Source organism: Lampris incognitus, chromosome 13 (assembly GCF_029633865.1).
Source record: "Lampris incognitus isolate fLamInc1 chromosome 13, fLamInc1.hap2, whole genome shotgun sequence".
NCBI lineage: Eukaryota > Metazoa > Chordata > Actinopteri > Lampriformes > Lampridae > Lampris > Lampris incognitus.
The window spans coordinates 48,469,579-48,496,532 of NC_079223.1; the positions used below are offsets into that span (position 1 = coordinate 48,469,579).

General features: G+C 48.8%; 1 protein-coding gene across 1 annotated transcript in view; it reads right to left on the reverse strand.

Annotated features, from left to right (window-relative positions):
• birc6 (baculoviral IAP repeat containing 6) overlaps positions 1 to 26,954 on the reverse strand; it is a 274,230-nt gene that overhangs the window by 24,269 nt on the left and 223,007 nt on the right. Inside the window, exons 69-71 of the mRNA XM_056291274.1 lie at positions 23,353 to 23,514; positions 20,335 to 20,412; positions 1,046 to 1,234 (exon numbers count right to left, since the gene is read on the reverse strand). Coding sequence (XP_056147249.1) covers positions 1,046 to 1,234; positions 20,335 to 20,412; positions 23,353 to 23,514 — 429 coding nt within the window. The remainder of the gene's footprint in view (positions 1 to 1,045; positions 1,235 to 20,334; positions 20,413 to 23,352; positions 23,515 to 26,954) is intronic.

The following is a 26,954-nucleotide window of genomic DNA, read 5'->3' on the forward strand; positions in this document are numbered from 1 at the left end:
ACTCCTTTGCTGACCAGCCCCCGCCTGTTCAAGGTGACCAGCACCCGCCTGTTTAATGTTGCACCATTACCCCGCCTCATGGTAAGAGGTACAAACACAGAATGGGGCGTTGCCCTGCTGCTATGAAGCTGCTGACACACCTCAACCACTGGGTCCCCTCATAAACTTCATCTACGGCCAGTTTACCTTTCTCCAAATGACCATGGAGACTCCAGATTTACATTTTGTGGGGTCTCACTTGTTTGCCCATGGCCACCCCCACCGCTCCCGAGTCTGCGGCTTCCACACCCTTCGCTTCCTGCTCTCTATGCTTGTGTCCCACATCCCCACACTCAAAACACATCATACTACCTGAACCCACATCATTCTGGCTATGGGCTTAAAACTGCATTACTAGCTCCATATTTGTAATTCATAAAAACACCAGACTGTGGAATCTGGACCGGTGCATCGTGGCTTGTTAATGTCAGTCTGACATCCGATGAGTGAATTACGTCGGTATCGGCACATGATCGGATCGGTCCCAACTCTGGTAAAAGCGAGAAGTGTGTAGCCCAATATAAGTGAATAGAAGCACATATATCTTATCGCAAATGTACTCGAGTAAGAGTAAAAAGTATTCTGCAAAACAACTACTCTTAGAAATACATCCATCCATCCATTATCCATGCCGCTTATCCAAAGTCTGGTCGTGGGATGTTGGAGCCTATCCCAGCAGTCACTGGGCGGCACCCAGGTCTTACAAATACAATTCATCATAAAATTACTTAAGTGCATGTAATGGAGTAACTGTAACGTCTTACAACCCACCTCTGGTATTAGGACAGAGATTACACAACCCGAGCCAGCGAGCCCAGAGGACAAATGTAGATTAAGAGTAAGGATCTGACAGAGAGCCTCAGAAACAAGATGGGAGTTGAAAGTTTGTGTTCTTCTATTCTGAGGTGGTCGTGGAGTATTAAACTAGAGCGTCCAGAAGGGTGGACTCCACTGGAGGGGGGGGGGGGGGGCTGAAAGGAGCGAATGTTAGCACTGGTGTACACACCTCTTTGAAGCAGGGTGAGGGGTTGCGCATCTGCTCCAGCATGGCCCACTTGACTGTGGCCTGCCGGATGTTTCCGTCGTACTCCCGGGAGCTCTGGGTGCCACTGGGGGTGCCGCGTGAACGCTCGTACCCCGGCTCGTTGAAGTAGGGCTCAGCCACCAGGATGAGAGACTGCACCGACACCAGCACCTGGGGACGAGTGGAAAGTGGGAGGAGAGGAGGGGAGGGAGAGTGGGAACAAGAAGAAAGAGACATATTGGTTGACTTTATTTGATGGCTTCTGTCCCTGCATGCTAATAAATCTGCACTGAGACCAGTGAGACCAGGGCAGCGGTTAAGCAGAGGTAGTGAAAGGCGAACAGAATGGCTAGAGTGTGTGTGTGTGTGTGTGTGTGTGTGTGTGTGCAAGTGTGTGCTGAAAATGGCTGAAAAGAGAATAGCATGAGAAACAGGGTGAGAGCGATAGGAGGAGGAGGAGGAGACTGAAGTGTGGGGAAGAGCAGCACTGCACAGGCATGCAGATGAGCCTGGCAGTGGAGGACACCGAGGGAGTGTCTGACAAAATTAAGGAATTTTTTTTCAGTGCCATAAAACATCTCCTTCAATATATCTTTAGCGACGACTCATTTAATGCCTTGGCCTGTCTCAAGGAGACTGGGGACACGTCTCCCTCCATCACTCTGGCCATTCCCAGACATTACATTACCTATATTACCAAACAAGGACAACAGACAGCTTGGAGGTCTGACTGCCTGCTCACGCCAAAGCAGGGTGGATGAATCGCCCTTGAAGGAGCTGAAGAGACTTGACCCCCCCCCCCCCCCCCGCAAATCGGGTTGCCAGATCTCAGAGCCGATACCCATCCCAGCAGATAACCACTTGATTCCATCCCTGCCACCTCCCCACCCACTCACCAGCCCCCTTATTTTCCATTATTGATCCGGCAGACACTAACTAGAAGGATTATCAATGGAGACATCTGTATGAACTCTCAAACCCTGCAAATGAGGGCATTATAGAAAAAGGAGGGTGCCATGACCAAGGACACTGGCTTGTAGTCTGCAGCTGAATCAGTATACATAACAAATGACTTCTTGCACAGCAAAGTCAGTGACAGCATGTCCAGGCCACGGCGCGTATCAACACATCGCTCGCTGGTGTGTGGAGGATTATCCGCGAGCTCGTGGCTGGAGAAGCCAACCAACCAGGAACTACCAACCGGCTCTGGGGGAGCTGTGAGAATGTGGTGGCGGAAAAGGAAGCACAATTCTACCAAGGAAGATTCCAGCAACAAAATGAGCTCACCAGCCAAGACGCTGCCTAGGTTTAACCCAGCAGACCCCAGTTGGAATTAGATGCCCATCATGTTGCTATGGAATGTAAATAAACAACCCCCCTGGATACATACCCCCCCCATGCACGCAAACATATATACCACCTCTGACTCCCTTCTTTCAGATGTTCCTTCACTACCGAAGTTCCCCTCCAGACACATTTTAAAGTTTAAAAGAGACGATTACTACATTGTTTAACATGGTTTTCCCACATAAAAAGTAAAAAAAGAAAAGGTGTCTGTGTGGCATGGTCGTCTATTCTGTTGCCTACCAACACGGGGCTCTCAAATCCCCGTGTTACCTCCGGCTTGGTCGGGCGTCCCTACACACACAATTGGCTGTGTCTGCTGGTGGCAAGCCGGATGTGGGTATGTGTCCTGGTTGCTGCTCTAGCGCCTCCTCTGGTCGGTCGGGGCGCCTGTTTGGGGAGGGGCTGGGGGGAATAGCGTGATCCTCCCAGAGGGGGCGGAGCAGCGACCGGGACGGCTCGGAAGATCACAGTCCCCCCCCGAACAGGCGCCCCGACTGACCACAGGAGGCGCTAGTGCAGCGACCAGGACACATACCCACATCCGGCTTCCCACCCACAGACACAGCTAATTGTGTCTCTTCAGGGACAGCTGACCAAGCCGGAGGTAACACGGGGATTCGAACCGGGATCCCATGTTAGTAGGCGACAGAATAGACTGCCAGCCACCCTGACCCCTTATTTAGCGTTTTTTATTTGTTTGTATTGTTTGTTAGCTAGTGACAGGCAGTGGCTGTGAGACATAGCTGCTATGATGTCCCAGTATGTTCACCATGTCACACCATTACACACCAGAGTGTCATCCCAGTTTGCAGGAAGATAGATTCTGTCCTGCTGAGGTTGTTATGCTACCTGTAATATCTGTTTATCTTGATAGCCTACTAAGTTTGCCTGGGAACTGGCTCACTTGCAGTAGTTCAAAATTCAAATGCGCATGGACGTCGGGGTGAGGCGACCCGCACCACACTTCAGTTTATGCCGCCAGAGCAAGGGGGGACTCACGCGAGCCTGGTCGGACTCGAAGTCCAGATTAGAAAAGAGGTTTACGCTGCACTGTGTGTCGAAGATAAACAAAGGTCCGGACATTGTTTGTAGCCCCCTAATATGCATTTTACTAGGACATCCACAAAGTCATGTCATGTTAGTCTCCTTTTGGTCCAGCAACTGATTTAAACTTCTTGTGATGTGTGTGTTCTAATTTTCGTCATTTGTGTGGATGACGCACACATGGCTGAACTTTTAAACGTTAGCTAAATCCATAGTTTACAGTTTTATTATTACCAAACAACTAGTAGCCGCTAGCAAAAAGCTAGTGTGCTACATGCAGAAAGCGTTCATCTGACTGCTGGCTGAGTAAAAGAAATACATGTCTTATATACGGACGCCTGCTCGCTGTCGCAGTCCTAGCATCAACAGTCAGCACAGCATCAGACTTCAAACTAACTTCTTGTGAAAACCCAGTGACTTTCACATTAGGTTATGGAGACGCTCCTTGCTGAAATAATAATACTAATAAACTAATAATACAACACATAATAAGCAAAAGAGCACACATCAGATGAATCTGATGCTGTTAAAGTCAGCATGCCTGTGATGGCCTGGCGACCTGTCCAGGGTGTCTCCCCGCCTGCCGCCCAATGACTGCTGGGATAGGCTCCAGCATCCCCGCGATCCTGAGAGCAGGATAAGTGGCTCAGATAATGGACGGAAACTGAGTATGCTAGCTTAAAAAGGTGGGTTTTAAGAGCAGTTTTGAATTCTGTAATGGAGTCCAGTATGCGGACGTGACGGGGAATGGAGTTCCAGAGTTTGGGTGCAGCACGGGAGAAAGAAAGCCCTGGCAGCCATTGCGCTGACGTTGATGGCTGGTAGTGCCAATAGACCTGCTGGTGAAGACCGCAGGGAGCGAGATGGAGTGCAAGTCTGAAGGAGGTCTGTGTGATAAGCAGGGGATAGATGATGAAGAGCTTTGAATGTTAATAATTTAAAATGAATCCGCTGTGACACAGGAAGCCAACGTAATTGAATCAGCAGGGGAGAGACATGGTCAGTGGACTTTGCACATGTAATAATCCATGCTGCAGAATTCTGGATGAGTTGAAGTCGGTGAATAAGTTTGTTGGGGATGCCTGCAGGATCACACTGCAGTAGTCAATGTGTGATGTGACCAAAGCCAAAGCCTTGCCCAAGACTTCTGTGGCGTTTTGTGTTAAAACAGGGCGCGGTCAGGGTCCGCGGTGGTGTAGCGGTCTAAGCATCGGCTTTGTGTCGATGCAGTTGCCCACTGGGGACTGGAGTTCGCGCCTCAGTCTCGTCAGATCCGACTATGGCCGGACTCGATGAAGCAGCAATAATTGGCAACGCTGTCTTCGGGAGGGGGGCGGAGTCGGCTTGTGTTCGTCACATGAATGCGTCTGTGTGTGTGGGAAAAAGCAGTGGTTCGGCCTGGAGTCGCCTTGTCACGGAAGTGGGGAGGCGTCTCCTTCGAGACTGCCGGCCGGAGAGAAGCAGTGGGCGAATGCATGCAGTACGAGGGTGGGAGTTTGAGCTAAAAAATAGGGATTGATTGGCTACTAAATTGGGAGAAAAATCTAAAATAAATTTAGAAGAAAACAGGGTGCAGTATGGAGATGTTTTGCAGATGGAGTAAGGCAATCCAGGAGACATTGTTTATATGACTGAAAAATGCAAAGGTACTATCTAGGATAACACCAAGGCTCTTAGCCTGAGTGGAGACAGATGTGGTGGGGGGTGAGCAAATATTCGTTTTTGAGAGTGTAGATTTAGTGCCAATGAGGAGTAGCTTAGTTTTACTACTGCTGAATTTCAGATAGTTGTTAGTCATCCATTTCTGCACACCATGTAGACAAGCATTGAGGTACTGGAGCGGGGAGTGGAAGTGGGTTTAGTGAACACAAAGCTGCGTATCATCAGCATAGCAGTGGAAATGAATACCATAGTGCCGGAAGACGTTGCCAAGAGGGAGGAGGTAAATAATAAACAGGAGACGCCCCAACATGAGCAGAGAAACGAGTAGATACACAGTCCCTGCAGGTCTGTAGGCATGCGAGCTCTATGTCTGCAAATAAATTCCAATCATTTCAGTAGTATTGTGGGATTTTTTTTTTGTGGTATTGTGGGATTTTTCCAGGGCTTGGTATACATTGAAAACTGCCCGCTCTGGCGGCGAGGGCTCTGGCTTGGCTCACTCACATGGCAACTGCAGCGCAACAGACTCATGCATGCCTGCTGTCAGAGCACTTCTCCAAGTGGTGGAGTGTATCTACAGTGAACTGTAGAATGAGATGGCTAATAAACTGAGGCTACACACTACAGTTCGCCTCTCCCCAGTGGGATACTAGAGACATTCCTGTCATCTCAGGAACATTGCCTCGCTTTCCAATTGGATCTGCAAGAGCTCTTGATGAAAGACATCATTGCCAGAGTTCCCCAGGGTGAGGAAAATCAAGGTTTTTACTCTCGCTACTTCCTGGTCCTGAAATAGATGAGGCGACTGAGGCCCAGCCTTGATCTGTCTCTGTTTAACAGATCGATAATGAACAGACCATTTCACATGCAGACGATGAAACTGGTGCTGGAAGAAGGAAATTCCTGCGTTTTTCATTCCAGGGAGTACAGTACCAATACAACCGCCTGCCGTTCGGCTACTCCCTGGCTCCATGCATCATTTCCAAATGTGTGGAGATGGTTCTGGAGCTGTTAGGCAAGAAAGGGATGAGAATATTATTTTAACTGCACGACCCGCTTTGGTAGGCCCGCTACAGGAAGGAAGCCGCCTTGCAAATGACAATGTCAGCATTGCATCTGTGAAGTCTGGCCTTCACAATAAATTGGGTGAAAAGTTCTCTGCTTCCTTCTCAACTTGTCATTTATCTGGGAGTGGAGTTGAAATCAGATAACATGAGGGCAAGACTCTCAACAGAGTGGAGGCGCTGGCGGCTCTTCTCATGCGTGTCACACCTCACAAAGTGGTGACAGCTCTCTCTGTCATGCGACTGCTGGGCAGGATGGCGGTGGGGCATGTTGCGATTCCCCCAGGCCTCCTCCATATCAGGAGACTACTGAGATGGTTCATTCACCAGTGCAACACCACCATGTGTTAGCGGAGATGCATGATTTGCATTCCTCCCTCCGTAGGTTCAGATTTAGCCTACTGGAGAAATCCTCACATCCTGTCAGTGGGGGTGCCTCTGGGCAGAGCCACGTCATACATCTCCGTATTCACAGATGCGTCGCTCTCAGGGTAGGGAGGAACGTGCCTGTCTCAGGTGGTTGGGGGGACAGTGGCTGGCTCACATGTCTCTCCACATAAACTCGCTGTAGCTACTTACAGTGTGGAAAGTAGTACACCATTTGACCCTGCTGCTGCAGAACAAACATGTGTTGATTCACAGACAACAAGACTGCAGAAGCCTACATAAATCGCCAGAGGGAGGGTGCATTCAGTGCAGCTTCTCAGCATAGCCAGACGGCTGTTGCGGTGGGCTCACGCTAGGGGCTGTCAAAATTGGACAAAAACGATGTTCGAGGGCATCCGGGTAGCGTAGCGGTCTATTCCGTTGCCTACCAACACGGGTATCATCGTGTTACCTCTGGCTTGGTCGGGCATCTCTACAGACACAATTGGCTGTGTCTGCAGGTGGCAAGCCAGATGTGGGTATGTGTCCTGGTCGCCGTACTAGTGCCTCCTCTGGTCGGTCTGGGCGTCTGTTTGGGGGGCGGGGGGATAGCGTGACCCTCCCATGCACTACGTCCCCTGGTGAAACTCCTCATTGTCAGGTGAAAAGAAGCGGCTAGCCACTCCACATGTATGGAGGAGACATGTGGTAGTCTGCAGCCCTCCCCGGATCAGCAGAGGGGGTGGAGCAGTGACTGGGACGGCTCAGAAGAGTGGGGTAATTGGCTAAGTACAATTGGGGAGAATATATATTTTTGCGCATTATGTCCATAAGAGGGAAAACCAATACAAAGAGAGACATAACTACTCTATTTATTTCAACATAAACATGTCTTTTAAAAGATCTGCCTAGTACGTACACATTACAAAATCAACAAATAATATAACATCCTATACCGTGCAGCTTCATTGACAGACCATAGACCTGTCTCTCTCTCGCTCTCTCTCTGTGCTGTGGTTGGAGCAAGACGAATGAGTCGTAATTGATGTGTTATTCGATGGCTTAATTTCTATACAAATTAGGTAATATTCATAGTGGTTTAAATAAACAATTTGATAGTATTTTTCTATCTTTGCTAAATAAGAGTTCTGTGTGAAAGGAATTAAAGCTCCCGACTCCTGTCCCGAATACGGGCCAGTTGTATTCAGTGAGCACAGTACATAAAAGTATGGGCTATTAATTCAAGTTTTACGGTATATAGAACGGACACTCAACGCTCTGAGCGAGCTGTGCTAAACATGGAACAACAATTATCTTTGCCTTTACATGAAACTGGAAACAATAAAGCACTGGGCTCCTGCAGTGCATGAAGCGTCAGTATTCATTATTCACTATCTAGTCAGTCAGTACAGTAGCCTACACTTCTGTAATGTTCTCCTTTAAATAAAATTAAGGCACATAATTTGGAGAAATGTGACAAAGAAACTTTACCCTGAGGGATAATTTACATTAAAGCGCTATTACAACTGGAAAAGCAGGCTTCTTAGATTGTTCGGAGTGAAAACCACCGTGTGTGCGGCCGGGTTGGGTTGTGAACTCGCTGCCATCTTTACCACATGGTTGTTGTCGAATTAGTCGCTCGTTTCAGCTTGACCTACATTTCATTTTCAAGCAGTGAAAGTGACGTTGTGTGACTCCTGTCCATCATGCAGCGTATTCAGTGCTGCGGCCAAGGCCCCCGCGACAATTTGTGAGGCAGACAATCGCGGAAATGCTGCTTTCCCCCCCCCCACAAACGAATATTAATTTTCACGCTCCAATGTCTTTTTTTTAACAATTCGGTTATATGTTCCAGTTTGGAATATCCATCGACAGCCCTAGCTCACACACACCTCAACATCAGAGCGGTGTACACTCCCCGTCAGCTGATCAGAGAGTTGGACACTGTGTTGAGAGGGGGCCCTCGTCAGAGACTGGGGCCTTCATCCCGAACTATTCTCCCAGATTTGGAGCAGGTTCAGCAGAGCGGAGGTGGATCTGTTCGCTGCATGTGGAAAGGTGCAAGGCATTCTCTGCTTTTCACCAAGCATGAAACAGCGTATGTGCGCCGCTGGGGGTGGACACATTTGCGCATCCGGACTCCAAACACGCTAGAGTGGCATCAGCAGGCATTATGGTGCAGACAGGCAGGAAGTGGAGAGCCCAGGAAGGCCCGGAGATGGCAGCGTCTCAGGTGAGACATGAAAGCTTTGGTGGGCGCGGTGGCAACTGCACGAGCAGGGCTGGGAGCCATCCCACAACCTCGCTATGAAAAGGCCCATGGCAAGGACAGATGCCATCTAGTCCTGGAGGAGGTGCGGGTAGGTGTCAAGGAGGAAAGGACCAGCAGAATGGTGGACATGTGGCAGCAGGGAGCATGGAGAGGTGGGAGGGTGTGCTGCAGAGGACGATATCCTGGGCAGATATCTGGCTGGCAGAACTGCAGTGGATCAAGTTCATGGTCCAAGCTGTGTATGATGTTCTACCTAGCCCAGCAAATCTCCATCTCTGGGGCAAGACCGATTCTCCATCATGTCCTCTGTGCCCTGGAAAAGGTTCACTCGGACACATCCTCAGCCGCTGCCCATCAGCCCTGGGAGAGGGCTGATACCGCTGGCGACATGACCAGGTGCTTAAGATAATCGCAGAGGCCATCCAAAGCCGTGGCCAACAACAGGAAGCCAGCGGGCAGAGGAACATTGCCTTTGTCAGGGCTGGTGAGTAGCCTAAGTCACAGCCCAGATCAGCAGCCGGTCTCCTCACCTCTGCGTCAGACTAGTAGCTGCGAGTCAACGGTATGTATTTTAATGTATTTCACTAAAATGATTCTTGAGGATATATTATATAACTAATGTCTAATAGTTGGAAGGTAAAATGTACCTCGAGGAACTGTAGGGGTTTGAGAAAAATTACAAAGGTGAAACAAGTGATGAGCAGGATAAAATTGTTGCAGTCAAAAATAGTTTCCTTGCCACAAAACCCACCTGCTGAGTGGGGATATCTCCAAAATAAGAAGATGGCAGGGCTGGGTGTTGTCTGCTCCCTACACCACCCATGCCAGAGGGGTTATGATACTAATTCACAAATCTGTCCCACCCACTACAGATCCGAAATAAAGTTGAGGACCTGCTGGTAGATATATCATGGTCCAGGGTACTTTATTATTTGAAAATATAAATCTGATAAATGTGCATGGCCCAAATGAAGATGATCCTAAATTCTATATAATCTGTTTCTGACTGTTTCAGATCTCCCTGGCCAACACATAACAGCTGGCAACTTTAACTGCACGTTAGACCCATTGAGAGACAAATCATCCAGTTTGGATAATACTCACACCAGATCCAGGAAGACAACACACCATTTTATGAACGAACTGAATTTGTTGGATATTTGGAGACATGGAAAACCAAATGTGGGAGAATATTCCTGTTATTCCAGCACTTCTAAAACTTACTCACATATACACTACTTTTTAGTCTCAGCACTATTTGTTTCCAAAATTGATGAATGCCATTATAGCAGTATGGTTTTATCCAACTATGCAGCTATAATGATATTAAATTTGTGAGTCATCCCCCGAAATGGCGCTTTCAACCAGGGTGGCTTGTGGACCCCATATTTCATAGATTTTTTTAAATAAACAAATTGACTTCATTTTGAATGCAACACTTCCCAAACATCTGCTAGCACAAGATGGGAGGCATTCAAGGCGTTTATTAGAGGTCAGATCATTTGTTTTACCTACTCAAAACAAAAAAAGAAAAAAAAAGTGTTCAACTTGAAATGGAGACGTTAGATGAGAAAATAACAGAACTAGAAACACATAACTACCAACAACAGGCCTAGCTCTATAGATGCACATGCAAAACTACTCCCACTTAGATCACAGTACAGTGAAGTGTCAGCTAACAATGCAGCTGTCAGTTTAATGAGACTCCAACAGTCCTACTATGACCAGGGAGAAACGCCGGGGAAACTTTTAGCATGGCGCATTAAACAACAACAAACACAAAGGTCTATTAACTGCACTGAAACTTCACATGGCAGAACTACAGTGGACCCAACAGAGATTAATGAGGCCTTCACGGTCTTCTATGGGAAATTGTATAGCTCCGAGTGTTCTTCCAGCCTGGATATGCAGACACAATTCCTAAACAACCTAAATATTCCTAGAATTTCTGAAGAGGATGGTAGAGCATTAAATGGAGAATTCACAAAACTGAAAGTTGCAGAGGAGATTGGCTGTACGCAGGCTGGAAAAGCAGCGGGTCCAGATGGCATCCCTATAGATATTTAAAAAAAATGTTTAGTCTAAATTACTTTCACCCCTTTTGGATATGTTTCAGCAGTCCTTCAGGAACAGTCTTCTCCCCACATCCATGAGGGATGCACTAATGGCATTACTTCCAAACCAGGAAAACCAAACACAAAATGTGAAAATATGCTCCAAATTAGCCTCTTAAATTCAGATAAAAATACGTTTCAAAGTTCTTGCAAGAAGATTGGAGAGCCTGCTTGCTCGGGTGGTAGGAGAGGACCAAAATGGATTTATTCAAGGTAGACTTTCACGATGTCAGACGAGTGCTCAATATTTTATACAGCCAGAGAGAGGCGACAGACATGGCCTTACTCTCACTTGATGCAGAGAAGACCTTGGACCACGTTGAATGACCTTATCTGTTTGAGGTGCGTACCAGCTTTGGCTTTGGGGGTACATTTTGTAAATGGGTTAGATTGCTTTGTACTGGGCTCACTGAAGAAGTTTTGCCCCAATAATGTGGTCTCTAAACCTTTTAACATCTCTAGAGGTTGCCCGCAAGGAAGTCCTTTATCACCATTGCTATTTATTCTTGCAATAGAACCATTTGCTATAGTGGTGAGGATGTATCGTGACATTTATGGAATTCAAGAAGGTCATTCAGAACATAGAATAGCACTCTTTGCCAATGATGTAAATCTGCTCCCAAAAAATCTAAAGAGTTCTATCCCTGCACTCCTAGATCTCATTTAAACATTTGGAAAAATATCTGGATACAAAGTTAATCATTCAAAATCATCTATGTTACTTAATGACATAGAGAGGAAAAAGCCATGTTTATGCTTCTATTGTGGCGGACACTAGGGGCTATGCCTTTCACCCAGCGGGGCTGTGAGCTGGGGGCGTGGTTTATGTTCCCGGGCTCTCTGGTGCAAGGTTGTTCCTGTTTCAGTTTGGTTGTGGAGCTGAGGAATAAAGTTCAAACTCACCTTCGTCTCCTGTGTTTTTCCTCATCCTGCCACATTGGTGACCCCGAATTGAACATGTTCTGAGCAGAAGAAGAGTGTGAATCCACTTCGGCCACGCCGCCCCAACTCTCACAGCCGGCCGTTTTCGCCACGGCTGTGAAGCTCCCAGAGTTCTGGCAGAGCGACCCGGCTTCGTGGTTCCAGCATGTCGAGGCGCTGTTCCACCTGCGTGGAATCTCCGCGGACGACTCCAGATACTATTTGGTCGTCGCTGTGCTGGACCAGCAGTCCACACGCCGGGCCATGCAGCTGTTGCGCCCCCCCCCCCGCAACACGGTAAATACGTCGCCCTCAAACATCTTCTGCTCCGGAGGTACAGCCTGTCTGCTGCAGAGAGGGCAGATAGGATCCTTACCCTATCCAGTTTGGGCGACGGGACGGCTGTGGATCTCATGGACAATATACTGTAGCTGCTAGGCTCGGACGAAGGAGGGTTCCTTTCCCCGCACGTTTTCCTGCGCCAGCTCCCGTCTCCTGTGCGCGCGGCTTTGGCTAACTCCCCGTGTCTGGCCGCTGGTGACTGCCGAGGTTTGTCTGAGGAGGCCGATCGGGTCCTGCTGGCTACCAGACGGTTCTCTGTGCAGAGTGTGGCATCGGAGCCTCTGCAGCCGGCGTCGGAAGACGCGGACCCGGCAGTGGTGGCTGGAGTGACTGCCTGGAGACGGCGCGGGAGAGGCCTCTGTTTCTTCCACCAGCGGTTCGGCGGCAAGGCTAAGCACTGCGTCCCTCCGTGCACGTTTGAGGCGCCGGGAAACGCCAGGGCCAGCGCTCAGTAGCAGCTGTGGGCGCTGGTGGATGTAGTGAGCTGCTCTTCATTAAGGACTCAATATCAGGAAGACGGTTTCTGGTGGACTCCGGCTCGCAAAAGAGCCTACTCCCTCCTGCTAAGACAGACAGGTCGGCCGAAGGTGGCGGCCCACAGTTGAGTGCAGCTAACGGTTCATCCATTGCGACGTTTGGCACAAGGTTGGTGACTGTTTGTTTCAACGGGCGCCATTTTGAGTGGGACTTTGTAGTGGCCGCCATTACTGTTCCTATTATCGGCGCGGATTTTCGGTGTGCTAATGGTCTGCTGGTTGATGTTGCAAACCGGCGTTTAATTGATGCTGTGTCTTTCGCCACTTTTCCGTGCGAGACAGGGGGAGCCGGGCCGTTAACACACGCTAACTTTTTAGCATTAGGGAATGTTTTTCAACGTTTGCTAGTGGATTTTACCATCGGTGACTACACCTGCCTTTTCCGCCGCGGTTGCTAAACACGGGGTAGAACATTTCATTCCCACGGTGGGACTGCCAGTTTTTGCGCGCGCGCGGCGCCTCAACATGGTAAAATTGGCTACAGCTAAGGAGGAGTTCGCCATCATGGAGCGTCTGGGTATAGTGAGGCGTTCCGACAGCCCGTGGGCCTCGCCGCTTCACATGGTGCCCAAGGCGGATGGGTCGTGGCGGCCTTGTGGCGACTTTCACCACCTGAACAACGTCACCGCCAATGCCCGCCACCCTATCCCACACATACAGGACTTTTCCATACGCCTGGCAGGTACCACTATTTTCTCTAAGGTGGACCTGGTGCGCGGCTATCATCAGGTTCCCGTGCGTGCAGAGGACGTGCCCAAGACCGCAGTGATCACCCCATTTGGGCTTTTTGAGTTCATGCGCATGCCTTTTGGCTTGAAGGGGGCAGCGCAAACCTTACAGAGGCTGATGGACTCGGTGTTGCGTGACCTTGCTTTCATGTTCGTTTATCTCGACGACATATCAGTGGCCAGTCCGTCAGCTGAAGAGCACCTGGCGCACCTGAAACAGGTTTTCCATCATCTGGACGAACACAGCCTGATAGTCAACCCGGCCAAGTGTCAGTTTGGATTGCCGGTGATTGACTTCTTGGGTCACCGCATTTCGGCACAAGGCACGGTCCCGTTGCCTTCTAAGGTGCAAGCGGTGGCGGAATTTCCCCGCCCAGTCTCTGTTAAGGCATTGCAGGAATTCTTGGGCATGGTGAATTTCTATAACCGTTTCCTCCCTCGCGCTGCCCACCTCCTTCAGTCACTTTACGAAGCCATGCGGCTTAAGAAGGCTAACGACCCTGTCGACTGGACTCCCGAACGGGTCCAGGCCTTTGACGGAGCTAAGTGCAACCTGGCTAACGCTGCCCTCCTCGCCCATCCCACACTCACGGCGTCCATAGCTTTAACAACCGACACGTCTGACATAGCCGTGGGGGCTGTGGTTGAACAGCGTGTGGCGAATGCGTGGCAGCCACTCACATTTTTTAGCTGCAAACTGCGGGATAGCGAGCGCAAGTACAGCGTTTTTGACCGGGAGTTGCTGGCACTGCACCTTGCAACCCGGCATTTCCGCTTCCTGCTGGAGGGTCGCTTCCTTCACAGCTTATGTGGATCATAAGCCGCTGACCTTCGCCATGTCCAAGGTGACTGAGCCGTGGTCTGCTCGTCAGCAGCGCCACCTGAAGGCCATCTCTGAGTTCACAATGGACATTCAGCATGTGGCCAGGAAGTCCAACCCTGTTGCTGATTGTCTGTCGCGTGTGCTTGTGTGTCCTGTGCACCTCGGTGTGGATTTCTCCGCTATGGCTGCGGACCAGCCCAGCGACCCGGACGTCCTTACCCTTAGGTCGACACGTACCTCCCTCAAGCTAGAGGACGCTGTGATGCAGGAAGGCAGTCCTGCCCTCCTCTGCGATGTCTCCACCGGCTGTCCCCACCCTGTTGTTCCAGTGGCCTGGCGCGGTCGAGTTTTCGAATCGATTCACTCCCTCTCGCACCCTGGAGTTCGGGCGTCAGTGAAGTTGGTCGGTTCCAAGTTCGTCTGGCCTGGCCTCCGCAAGGACGTCAAGGGGTGGGCAGCTGCATGTGTGGCGTGCCAGTGCGCTAAGGTCCACCAGCACACTAAGTTGCCCCTCGAACCGTTTCCGATCCCGGCCAGACGTTTCGACCACGTGCATGTGGACCTGGTGGGCCCTCTACCTTCTTCACAGGGTTTTATGCACCTGCTCACAATGGTAGATCGGACCACCAGGTGGCCAGAGGCTGTCCCTCTGTCCTCCACAACATCCTCGGATGTTGCACGCGCGTTTCTTTCCTCCTGGGTCGTCCGTTTCGGCGCTCCGTCAGATATCACCTCAGACAGGGGCCCCCAGTTCGTGTCAGAGCTCTGGTCGGCACTTGCGCGATCCTTGGGTGTGCAGGTACACCGCACTACCGCGTACCACCGGCAGGCTAACGGCTTGTGTGAATGTTTTCACCGGTCGCTCAAGGGAGCGCTGCGCTCTCGGAAGGTAACTGGGTGGACTGTTTACCTCGGGTTATGCTCAGGTTGCGTTTGGCTCCTAAGGAGGACCTCGATGCTTTGCCCGCTGAGCTGGTGCTCGGTTAGCTGCTCCGCGTCCCTGGGGAATTTTTGCCTGGGAGTTCCGCTCCTCGACCCCGTCCGGCCGTTTATCCTATTTTGTCCGACAGCACTCGGGTTCCAGGCTCCATTCATCACTGTTTTCCGCGGTCGTTCGTGCCTGCGGAGCTCATGTTGGCTCGTTTTGTTTTTGTACGGCATGATGCTCACTGCTCGCCCCTCCAACCCCCATACGATGGCCCATTTCGGGTTCTTGAGACAGGTCCTAAGGGTTTTGTGCTGAATATGGGTGGGCGTAGGGAGCATGTCATGCTTGATAGGCTTAAACCGGCGCATAGGGTGGCAGACGAAGTTGTGTTTCCGGCCCACATTCCCTGTCGGGGTCGCCCTCCTTCCAGGACCCCGGCAGTGTCTTCACGGGTTCAGCATTCTGCTTCTCAGCCGGCACTGGACTGTGTTTCACCTGAGGGACGGCGCAGCCGTTATGGCAGACTGCTTAAGCCTCCAGTGAGAAACTGATTTTCTTTCCAGGAGTCCCTTCTGGGTGTTCGGGTGGCGGACACTAGGGGCTATGCCTCTCACCCAGCAGGGCTGTGAGCTGGGGGCGTGGTTTACGATCCAGGGCTCTCTGGTGCAAGGTTGTTCCTGTTTCAGCTTGGTTGTGGAGCTGAGGAATAAAGTTCAAACTCGCCTTCGCCCCCGTGTTTTTCATCATCCTGCCACACTATGTCCAATGACTAATTCCACATACCTGGGTATAAAAATATCCCTGAGGGGAGTAAGATTGCTCAGATAAATTATGACCCAATTCTGGAAGCTACTACCTCATCAGTAGAACGTTGGACATCTTTTACCAGAATTAAGAAATTGTTTACCAACTTTATTTGGCAAAATAAATGTCCCAGACTACATCTATCTTTATTATATCTACCGTATGACTGAGGAGGCCTTAAAAGCCCAAACATCCAGTGGTATTACTGGCAGCGCAACTGCGGTCCATTATGTTTTATTTTTCATCTGAGCACCCTCTCACTTGTATGGATTTAGAATCTTGTTCTGTTATGCGAAGCTGACCGTTGCACTGGTATTTGTATTCAGCAGATCGCAAATACCTGAGAAAAAATACAGACAACCCTACTGTATTGAATAGGATTAGAGTTTGGTTTGACACTTGTAAATATTTGAATATAAACCTCTCCTGGTCATGCTTCAGTCCTGTTTGGGGTAACGTTAACTTTAAATCAGGGAAATGTGACTCAGGATTTCGGTTATGGGCTGAAAAAGCGTCAAGGAAAGTGCAAGTTATGTACAGTGAAGATTAAAGTACTTATGTCCTTTGTAGAAATATCAACTAAATATGACATTCCAAAGAATCACTTTTTCCAAATATCTTCAAATTGGGAACTTTATATCCTTATCTCAAAACCATACATTTCCTCATTATAGGACACTGCTAGGAGAAAGGTTTAATCTCATCTTTGTTTGACTCTGGCTCTGATGAATCCTTGGAATCAACACTGCGATCGTGGAAGGAAGACAGATGATGAAATATCTTTACAAGACTGGAGTAAGACATGCAGGAAGGCTCAGAGGAAGACACCTAACAGTAGCTTGAAACTTATACAGTACACATGGCTGATGCGTACTTGCATATGTCCTGTTAAACTGCACAAGTTCGTCAAGTGTAATGAGGGAGGAGGGACACTATACCACTGTATGGGGGAATGTGTGAAAGTGAAATCCTTTTGGCTAGATATTATTAATATAATTGATAAAAAAAAAAATTTTTTTTTCTAGTTTTTCCCCTTATCCCACTCGATTAACCCAATGGCATATGGCCGGAACTCTTGTCGAATAACTCCCCTGGCTCACGTTTCCACAGGAAGGAGATAGTCGTAACACCAGCTTCCTTCAGACTTGTGTCGGCTGCTCTCGCTATTTTATACGCTGAAGCCTTGCATGGATTGCATCACCTTCAGGCCGCGAAGGAGACGTAGGGAGAATGCTTTCGGTTGCTTGGCTGCAGGCGTCCGGATGGGCCAGAGGGGTTGCTGGAGAACGACGGGTCCCCGAACACTACACCGATCTACACCCACTATCCCTCGGGTAAGGGTGGCCTAATGAATGCCTTACCCCGTGGACGCTCTGGCCGTGACCGGTTACGGCAAGTCTGGGATACGAACCTCCCAGCCACATGACGAGCGGACTGCAAGAACGGCGGTTTATTCCACTCGGCCATCAGAGCGGCCTGATCAAATTTTACCAAAGAAATTACCATTGGATCCTAAGCTTTTTAATTTGGGTTTAAATCCTATCAACCATCACTTACAAAGCAGAGTTTAAATTCATAGACATGTGTATATTACAAGCTAAACGCTCATAACTGGAAAACATTATAATGGGTCAAGAATTGGCATGTGGATTAAAGAAATGGCTTCAAACATGTCAATGGAAAAGATAACGTATATTGTTAGACGTAAACATAATATTTTTTATGCTATCTGGAGACCCTTTATGTACCTCTTAAGGCATAATATTAATGCTGGTAACCCGCTTCAGCAGGAGCAAGCTCTGAGAGAGTAGGGTACCATCAAGATCTTGTACACTGATTTAAGAAACACCCTTTATTTATCTAATTTACTTTTTGCTTAAAATTCTTCTAATCTCTCTCTCTCTCTCTCTCTCTCTCTCTCTCTCTCTCTCTCTCTCTCTCTCTCTCTCTCTCTCTCTCTATATATGTATTTTTTTATGTCCCTACTCAGTTGATCGGGATGAGTTATGGGAGGGAGAAGGGGGGGAGGTTGCCGTGTTTTATATTAATTGTTATTCATTGTATAATCTGATGTGATTTGCAAACTATAAAAAAATACTGGGGTGCTGGCATCATGTAGATAGAAACAGGGTACCGAGGCACACGACGCACATTCATGTCGGCACCAATGATGTTAGGATGAAACAATCTGAGGTCACACACAAAAACACAGCCAGGACTTGTGACCTCGCCAGAAAATGAGTCAGCATCGATTAATTCTATCTGGTCCTGCGACCGTGAGCGGCACTGATGAGACTTACTAGTAAATTACTAGCTAGCTAACTTACTAGCTAGGTAGTAAGTCTCCTCTTGCTAGCTTCACTGAACCGCTAGCTGGCTTAGTTTTGTAAAGAGCGGAGTTTTGTATTCTTAAGATAACTGGCCCTCCTTCTGGGGGCAACCCTGCCTGCTGAAAGCGGACAGCCTCCACCCTACTGGGGAAAGTGCTGCTCTTCTATCCAGGATTACAGATAGCTGCTTACAGAAGGTTTGACACTACGGATTTAAGGTATGGTGGGCCGCCGGAAATTACAGAGCCTGTTAGGCACAGTTTTAGTGCGGGCTTGGAGTCTACTAAATCAGTCAATGTGTTGAGCCAGGTCAACTGTGATCGTGTACGTCATAAGATTGATAGTGTAGTTTATCAGATTGAGACTGCCTCCTTCCCCTGCCCCCAAGTTTTCTTGCACACCAAAAGCTAACCACAACAATCTAGTTACTGTATGTACTTCTGGCAGTGGCAATGTGTATCACAAATCATCTCACCAAATCACAACGGTTATCTCTCCCCTGACGTGTACAGCCCCCCCCCCATTTCTCTATTGCTACCCATAGACATCTTGCCCCAATCATAATTACCCAATTCACTGCTAGCCCCAATCAGCATTATTATATCAGCGCCACACTGCAGCGAAATAGGAAACCATATTTGACCTTTGAAATGCAAAGCCGTCGCCTCTGAATGCACATAAGCGGAGCGCAGACATGCGTTCTTACTGGCTACATGCATGTCCACTGCGTGAGGCTCTGTGAGACCCATTCCCGTTGACATGATTCCAGGTACATGCCGTGTCAATGCACAGGAAGATCACTGTCCCACATTCAAGACTGCTTTCTGAATATATTGAACAATGCATCTTTCCACACCGAGGAAATACAATCCCAGTAAAAACCCAGGGTTGACTCTTCTTAGCTGTCAAGGAACTACATCCAACCCTGAGCTTTCTGTTTAGCGATGGAGCTAATACTCTGACCTCTCCAGGTCCTGGGAGATTGTGGTTCATGGGAACTTCAAAATACAGTGTACATGGGGGAGGTGATCCTCTTCTCTAAAATCTTTAAGATGCTTTCCTCCTTGTGCCCCCAAATGCCCTCATTTCAAAATCAAATGGTTTTTATTGCTCTTTTTAATCCCATCCTCCATCCCAGTTCTTATAAATGAAAAGCTGGAGTCATAAAATGAGTTTTGTAAAAGGATACGGACGGCATGAGTCGTTTGAAAAAGTGTGGCTTGAAGTGTGCATTTTCAAATAGCCAAAAGAAGACTGTTTCCAGCTAAGCCCCACATCCGTGTGTTCAAACTCCGCAGTGTGTATGAGGAAGAGCAGACCACGGAGGTCTCATTTAGTGGGATGAACACAGAAACGTGTTAATAAAGGCAAAGCGACAGCTGCACGTAAATGAGAATCCACCATGACAAAAACCACCACGGCTAAAAAAAGACTGCTTGTAGTTTAATGGAAGAGCAATGATTAATTTCTACTTTTTTTTCTATTTTGGACCCCCCCCCCCCTTTTCTCCTCAATTGCAATTGGCCAATTACTCCACTCTTCGGAGCCGTGCTGGTCTCTGCTCCACCCCCTCTGCCGATCCGGGGAGGGCTGCAGACTACCACATGCCTCCTCCGATACATGTGGAGTTGCCAGCTGCTTCTTTTCACCTGACAGTGAGGAGTTTCACCAGGGGGAGTAGCACGTGGATCATGCTATTCCCCCCAGTTCCCCCTCCCCCTCGAACAGGCACCCCGACTGACCAGAGGAGGCGCTAGTCAGGACACATACCCACATCCAGCTGCCCTCCCGCATACACGGCCAATTGTGTCTGTAGGGACACTCGACCAAGCCGGAGGTAATGGGGATTCAAACTGGCGATCCCCGTGTTGGTAGGCAACGGAATAGACCGCCACGCCACCCGGATGCCCTCTAATTTTTACTTTTAAAAGGCTCATGCCACAACTGTCATGATCCATAGCCACAGCTGCCTACCTGATCTGTGTCTCACCTGTAAAAAACTGGAGGTCTGTGGGTTCCACTTCTCCTCTGGTCTCCCATGCCACGTGTTGAGGATACTTAAACACACCTTTGTAAGACAAACACAAAACATCAACATGTTTATCCAGTAAAACAAGCCATCCACACTGATCTCACATCCATCCACCTGTCTGTCCACCTATCCATCACTCCATCCCTCCCAAATCCCTCCCCATGACTCATCTGTGCGCTAGAGGACCAGTTCCTCTCCCCACTAGCCATGTCATTCATGTGTCAAGCCGAAGGTAATTCTTATAGCAGCTGCCTGGGTGCATTATGAGAAGACACGTGGACTGTCAGAGACTGCCTCACGAGAAGCAGCAGACGTGGCAGGCTGCCGCACCTTCACCACAACTCGCCAAAGGAAGGCAGCCAGCACCAAAGGGGAAGAGCTATACATAATATAAACACACATCTTAGCAGCAGCCTGGAGGGACTGCCAGTCCTGTCCAAATGTCAAGTCCCTGCAACGCAACAAGCTCGGTGACGTCTCTGGACACGCCGGGGTTAAATTGGCTCACCTACATGACAGACCCTGACACGGTTTTCAGACAACCTAATTTCTTTCTTTTTTTAATGTATTGTACCTCAACATCGAGTTTGATAAAAGGCACTAGATAGACTTCCAGTCAGGTTGTGTTTTCGTCACTGTGCCGTCACCACACAGGTCTGAGTGCAACTGTGCTGTGTGAAGTTTGCATTGCTTTAATAAATCAGAGAAGTCAACTGATTCAAGATAAGAACCACTGTATAGAGCCGGGATGGGCATTTTCAGTTATTTTCCTTGTTCAGTTACTGGTGGGGTTTGATCAGCTAACCAGTAAATTTACATGTCTAATAGCCTGTAAAGCTCGTGCTGACATGGTAGACCACAGCACACAACAAAATGCTTTCAGTTTTACTGTTTCAAGTCAATAAAACAGCTCCAAGTGCTACACCTTATTAATATATCTAAATATTAAAATATCTAGACTTTCAAAATGTGCAACAACGCCCGGTCAAACAAATACACAACCCTTTTTTCTCTTTTTTTGGATTTATCCCCCTTTTTCTCCCCAATTGTACTTGGCCAATTACCCCAGTTCTTCCAAGCCGTCCCGGTCACTGCTCCACCCACGGGAGGGCTGCAGACTACCACGTCTCCTCCGATACATGTGGAGTCACCAGCCGCTTCTTTTCACATGACAGTGAGGAGTTTCACCTGACAGTGAGGAGTTTCACCAGGGGGACGTAGCATGTGGGAGGATCACGATATTCTCCCCAGTCCCCCCCCCCCGAACAGGCACCCCGACCGACCAGAGGAGGCGCTAGTGCAGCGATCAGGACACATACCTACATCTGGCTTCCCACCCACAGACACGGCCAATTGTGTCTATAGGGACGACGGACTAAGCCGGGGGTAACGCGGGGATTCGAACTGGCGATCCCCATGTTGGTAGGCCTCCCTCAACAAAATTAATGGGTAACGTGTCTTTTGTAATCATTGCAGTGATGAGCTGTGTTATCTGCTCTTGTCTAATGGAATCACACTTGCATTTAATGGTAACAAAGGATGCCATACTCGCTTGTTTTCCTTCATCGACAGCTTTGTGCTTCTGTTGCCCATGATATCTTTTGTTGCCCATGATCTCTCGTTGTAGTCGTTTAACTAGTATAACTAAGTCTGATGCCACATATATTGCACTGAACGCGATGCTGATCAATCTCTTCAAAATATTTCCACATGCCGCTGCATTTTCCCTTTGGTGCTGCCGCCATGTTTACCACTTCTTCCCAAACCTCAAGATACCACTACTAAACTCAAACCAAACCACCAATTAACATTGAACAGAATACTCCCTTTAAAAGGTGTTTCATTTTTTTTTTTATAAAACATCAATTTAAACAGCTAAGCTAATGAAAAAAGAAAAAAGAAAAAAAAAACCCAAACAAACAAAACAAAAAAAGTTGATATTTCGGTAAAGACATTGACATTTCAATTAAGGACCTGTTTCAGTTGACTGATTAAACGACTAACCATGCCCATCCCTACTGTACAGTTTCATCCCTACTGTACAGTATGTCATCCCTACTGTACAGTGTTTCATCCCTACTGTACGGTATTTCATCCTTACTGTACAGCATTTCATCCCTACTGTACGGTATTTCATCCCTACTGTACGGTATTTCATCCCTACTGTACAGCATTTCATCCCTACTGTACGGTATTTCATCCCTACTGTCCAGCATTTCATCCCTACTGTACAGCATTTCATCCCTACTGTACAGCATTTCATCCCTACTGTACGGTATTTCATCCCTACTGTACAGCATTTCATCCCTACTGTACGGTATTTCATCCCTACTGTCCAGCATTTCATCCCTACTGTACAGCATTTCATCCCTACTGTACGGTATTTCATCCTTACTGTACAGCATTTCATCCCTACTGTACGGTATTTCATCCCTACTGTCCAGCATTTCATCCCTGCTGTACAGTGTTTCATCCCTACTGTACGGTATTTCATCCTTACTGTACAGCATTTCATCCCTACTGTACGGTATTTCATCCCTACTGTCCAGCATTTCATCCCTACTGTACGGTATTTCATCCCTACTGTACGGTATTTCATCCTTACTGTACAGCATTTCATCCCTACTGTACGGTATTTCATCCCTACTGTCCAGCATTTCATCCCTGCTGTACAGTATTTCATCCCTACTGTACGGTATTTCATCCCTGCTGTACAGTGTTTCATCCCTACTGTACGGTATTTCATCCCTGCTGTACAGCATTTCATCCCTACTGTACGGTATTTCATCCCTACTGTACAGTATTTCACCCCTCTTCTACAGTATTTCATCCCTACTGTACGGTATTTCATCCCTACTGTCCAGCATTTCATCCCTGCTGTACAGTATTTCATTCCTGCTGTACAGTATTTCATCCCTGCTGTACATTATTTCTAATCTGTCTTGACACTCAGAATCTTCAAGTCTTTCTACTCACTTTGCCATCGTTGTAGAGGTTAGGGTTGAAGCGCACACTGTGGCCCCCGGTGGTCTCCAGGTTGACCAGCGGGGGGGAGTTGGGATAGTCTTGGGGGAAATACACATCAAACTCAAAGCAGCCGTTGGCGTACGGCGTGTCGGCGGGGCCAGTGATGAGAACCTGTGAATACCAAGACGACAAAGCCTTTAACACTAGAAGTCCGGGGGGGGGGGTGTTATTAATCTCACACTGAAAGGGGGTTAATTGGGAAAAGGGTTTAGGTTCTGACGAAGTAAACAGCAAATCGTTTATAAAGAGCTGGTGACAACCACTTTATAAACTTCGTAGAGTCAGAACTACGTTCTTCATCACAAAACCCATCTCGATGAAGGTGAGACGTGAGCAAGACTGGTTCTAGCGTCACCTCTTGGCCTCGTGCAACAAAATTCCCATTTCCTCACTGGATGAAATTAGGTAATTAATCAAACAACAAGGCAGAAAATACAATAGAATAATTACACGGTGCACTTTGAGACCCCTGGTGTAGTCAAAGAATAGTCTCTAAAACAGAAACATCTCCTTGCCAGCTGTTAGCGAGGATTCAGAGCATCGTCCATCTAACCCATAATGCACTTCAACACATGGCTGGCTTTGCTCAATGATTTGTAATTCCTGGAGTAAATACTTCTTCACGCTGTAATGTCCTGGCTGAGGTAAGAATGGCTTTCATGTGTATCATTATTTAAAGGGGTTAATTTCTTTTCAACTTGCTAATCACGGCGTTCCAGCTGAAATGGACTCGACTCTGAACATGGAGACAGCTTTCCCATGCAGGTCACGGTTTCTGTGATGCGCAGGGTAAATCATTTTCGTGAGGAGCAACCCCCCCACCCCCCCTCCCCAACCCCCAATACTGCCTTTCTTCTTTGCTTTGCTGCTTGCGTGTGCTGATGGGAGGACCTTCTCCCGAGCCGGCAGGGTCATTAGCCAGTCACAGGTACTCAGGCTCAAGGATGGTGTGCCCTGACTAGGGGGTGGCAGCAGGAGGTGGGGGCACAATTTAACAGCAGCCAGCTCGCAGGGAGCTCCGACAGTGGCAGCGCTAATCAGATCTGAAACCCGCTGCTCTGAGACCTTTTGTAAAGCATACTTGGTGCTTCTCTCTCTCTCTCTCTCTCTCTCTCTCTCTCTCTCTCTCTCTCTCTCTCTCTCTCTCTCTCTCTCTCTCTCTCTCTCTCTCTTTTTTTTTTTTAATCTAACACACAAAAAGTCCTCTGAATCCAGAACTACTGAGCTGCTGTTTGTGAGGTGACTTAAGATGGCTGACACCATGTTCAGGCAGAAAAAGGGATAGAATAGAAATGGGAACATGGGGGCGTCCAGGCGGTGTGGCAGTCTATTCTGTTGCCTACCAACACGGGGATCGCCAGTTCGAATCCATATGTTACCTCCGGCTTGGTCCCTACAGACACCGTGTCTGCGGGTGGGAAGCCGGATGTGGGTATGTGTCCTGGTCGCTGCACTAACGCCTCCTCTGGTCGGTCGGGGCACCTGTTCAGGGGGGAGGGGGAACTGGGGGGGAATAGCGTGATCCTCCCACGCGCTACGTCCCCCTGGTGAAACTCCTCACTGTCAGGTGAAAAGAAGCGGCTGGTGACTCCACATGTATCGGAGGAGGCATGTGGTAGTCTGCAGCCCTCCCCGGATTGGCAGAGGGTGGAGCAGAGACCGGGACAGCTCGGAAGAGTGGGGTAATTGGACGGATACAATTGGGGAGAAAAAGAAGGGGAAAATTCCATAAATAAATAAAATAAAAAGAACAACAGTCAACTGACTGTCTTCATGGGGTAGGAGAGGGAAATGGAGGGGCAGGTTTAAAAAAGAAAAACATGGTAGGGAAGCTCGGTGGCTATGCATTTCCCCCAGAGCAAACAAGCACAACGACTCCTACCCACACCCTCTCATCGAGGGCTGCTGGTACTGTTCAGACTCTTCCAGCGCCCTGTCAACTGGGTCACACAGGGAGCGGCAGCCTTGAACGGACTGTTTCAAATCACTGCATGTGACAGAACTGGGGGAGAAAACGCAGGGCGGTACCGATGCAGTAATGCGGGGCGCCAACGAGGAAGCACTCTGACCCGTCACAGACCAGATGTCCACCTCCTCCAGACGAGAGGGGCTCCTATTCTGTTCACGTCGCTCCTCATTCAGAGTCGATGTGTTCTTTTGCAGATCCAGATGAGGATATTGACATTTGGCAAAGGAGACTTTGCCATTCATCACACTGTGAGGCGAAGGCCATTTATTAAATGTCAGTTGTGGAATGAGCAAAAGTTGTCAATGACAAGTCTTTGGAGGGGGGCCACAGGTTTGAATGCCAAATTGTACACTACAAACCAATGCACAGCACAAAGCGCCCTCATCCGATGAAGGAAGCTCTCCTTCGGCCTCACCACACTTTCTGTGACCAGCTGTGAAGTTCACGTGGTTCAAGCTGCTTCAGGTCCTATCCTGAAGCAGCTTGAACATCCCAGTAACGTTGTCAACCACAACATTACTGGGATGCCTGGTCCCTTTTACACATGGTTAGAGTCCATCCATCCATTATCCAGACCGCTTATCCTGCCCTCAGGGTTGGGGGATGCTGCAGCCTATCCCAGCAGTCATTGGGTGGCAGGCGGGGAGACACCCTGGACAGGCCGCCAGGCCATCACAGGGCCCACACACAGACATTTAGTACGGCCGATTCTCCTGACCTACATGTCTTTGGACTGTGGGAGGAAACCGGAGCCCCCGGGGGAAACCCACGCAAACACGGGGAGAACGTGCAAACTCCACACAGAGGACGACCCCCAAGGTTGGACTACCCGGGGCTCGAACAGAGGATCTTTTTTTTTAAACCCTCCCCCCCTTTTCTCCCTAATTGTATCCGGCCAATTACCCCACTCTTCCCGGTCGCTGCTCCACCCCTTCTGCTGATCCGGGGAGGGCTGCAGACTATCACAGGTCTCCTCTGATACACGTGGAGTCACCAGCCGCTTCTTTTCACCTGAAAGTGAGGAGTTTCACAAGGGGGACGTAGCGCGTGGGAGGATCACACTATTCCCCCCAGTTCCCCCTCCCCCCGATCAGGCGCCCCGACTGACCAGAGGAGGCGCTAGTGCAGCGACCAGGACACATACCCACATCCAGCTTCCCACCCACAGACACGGCCAAGGATACCCAACCAAGCCAGAGGTAACACGGGGATTCAAACCTGTGATCCCCGTGTTGGTAGGCTACCCGGACACCCAAACCCAGGATCCTCTTGCTGTGAGGCGACCGCGCTAACCACTGCACCACCGTCCCGCCCACCATGCCGCTTTGTATAAATAAACATAATAACCTGAATATACCAGAAAAAATCTAACCAGAGGGGTCTCAGTTGTTATAACCCACTATCCAGTCCTCTACACCGTGAAGTCAAAAGTCATTTAGTTTGCTTTTTCTCCCTCCAGTCAACTTGGGGCCATGCTGGCAGTGGCAGATCCAAGTGCCAATTAGGGCTGCAAATAAGGATTACAAGAGTATCACGTGACGTCTTAACACTGTTCACTTCACCCACTTGGCATTTCTCACAG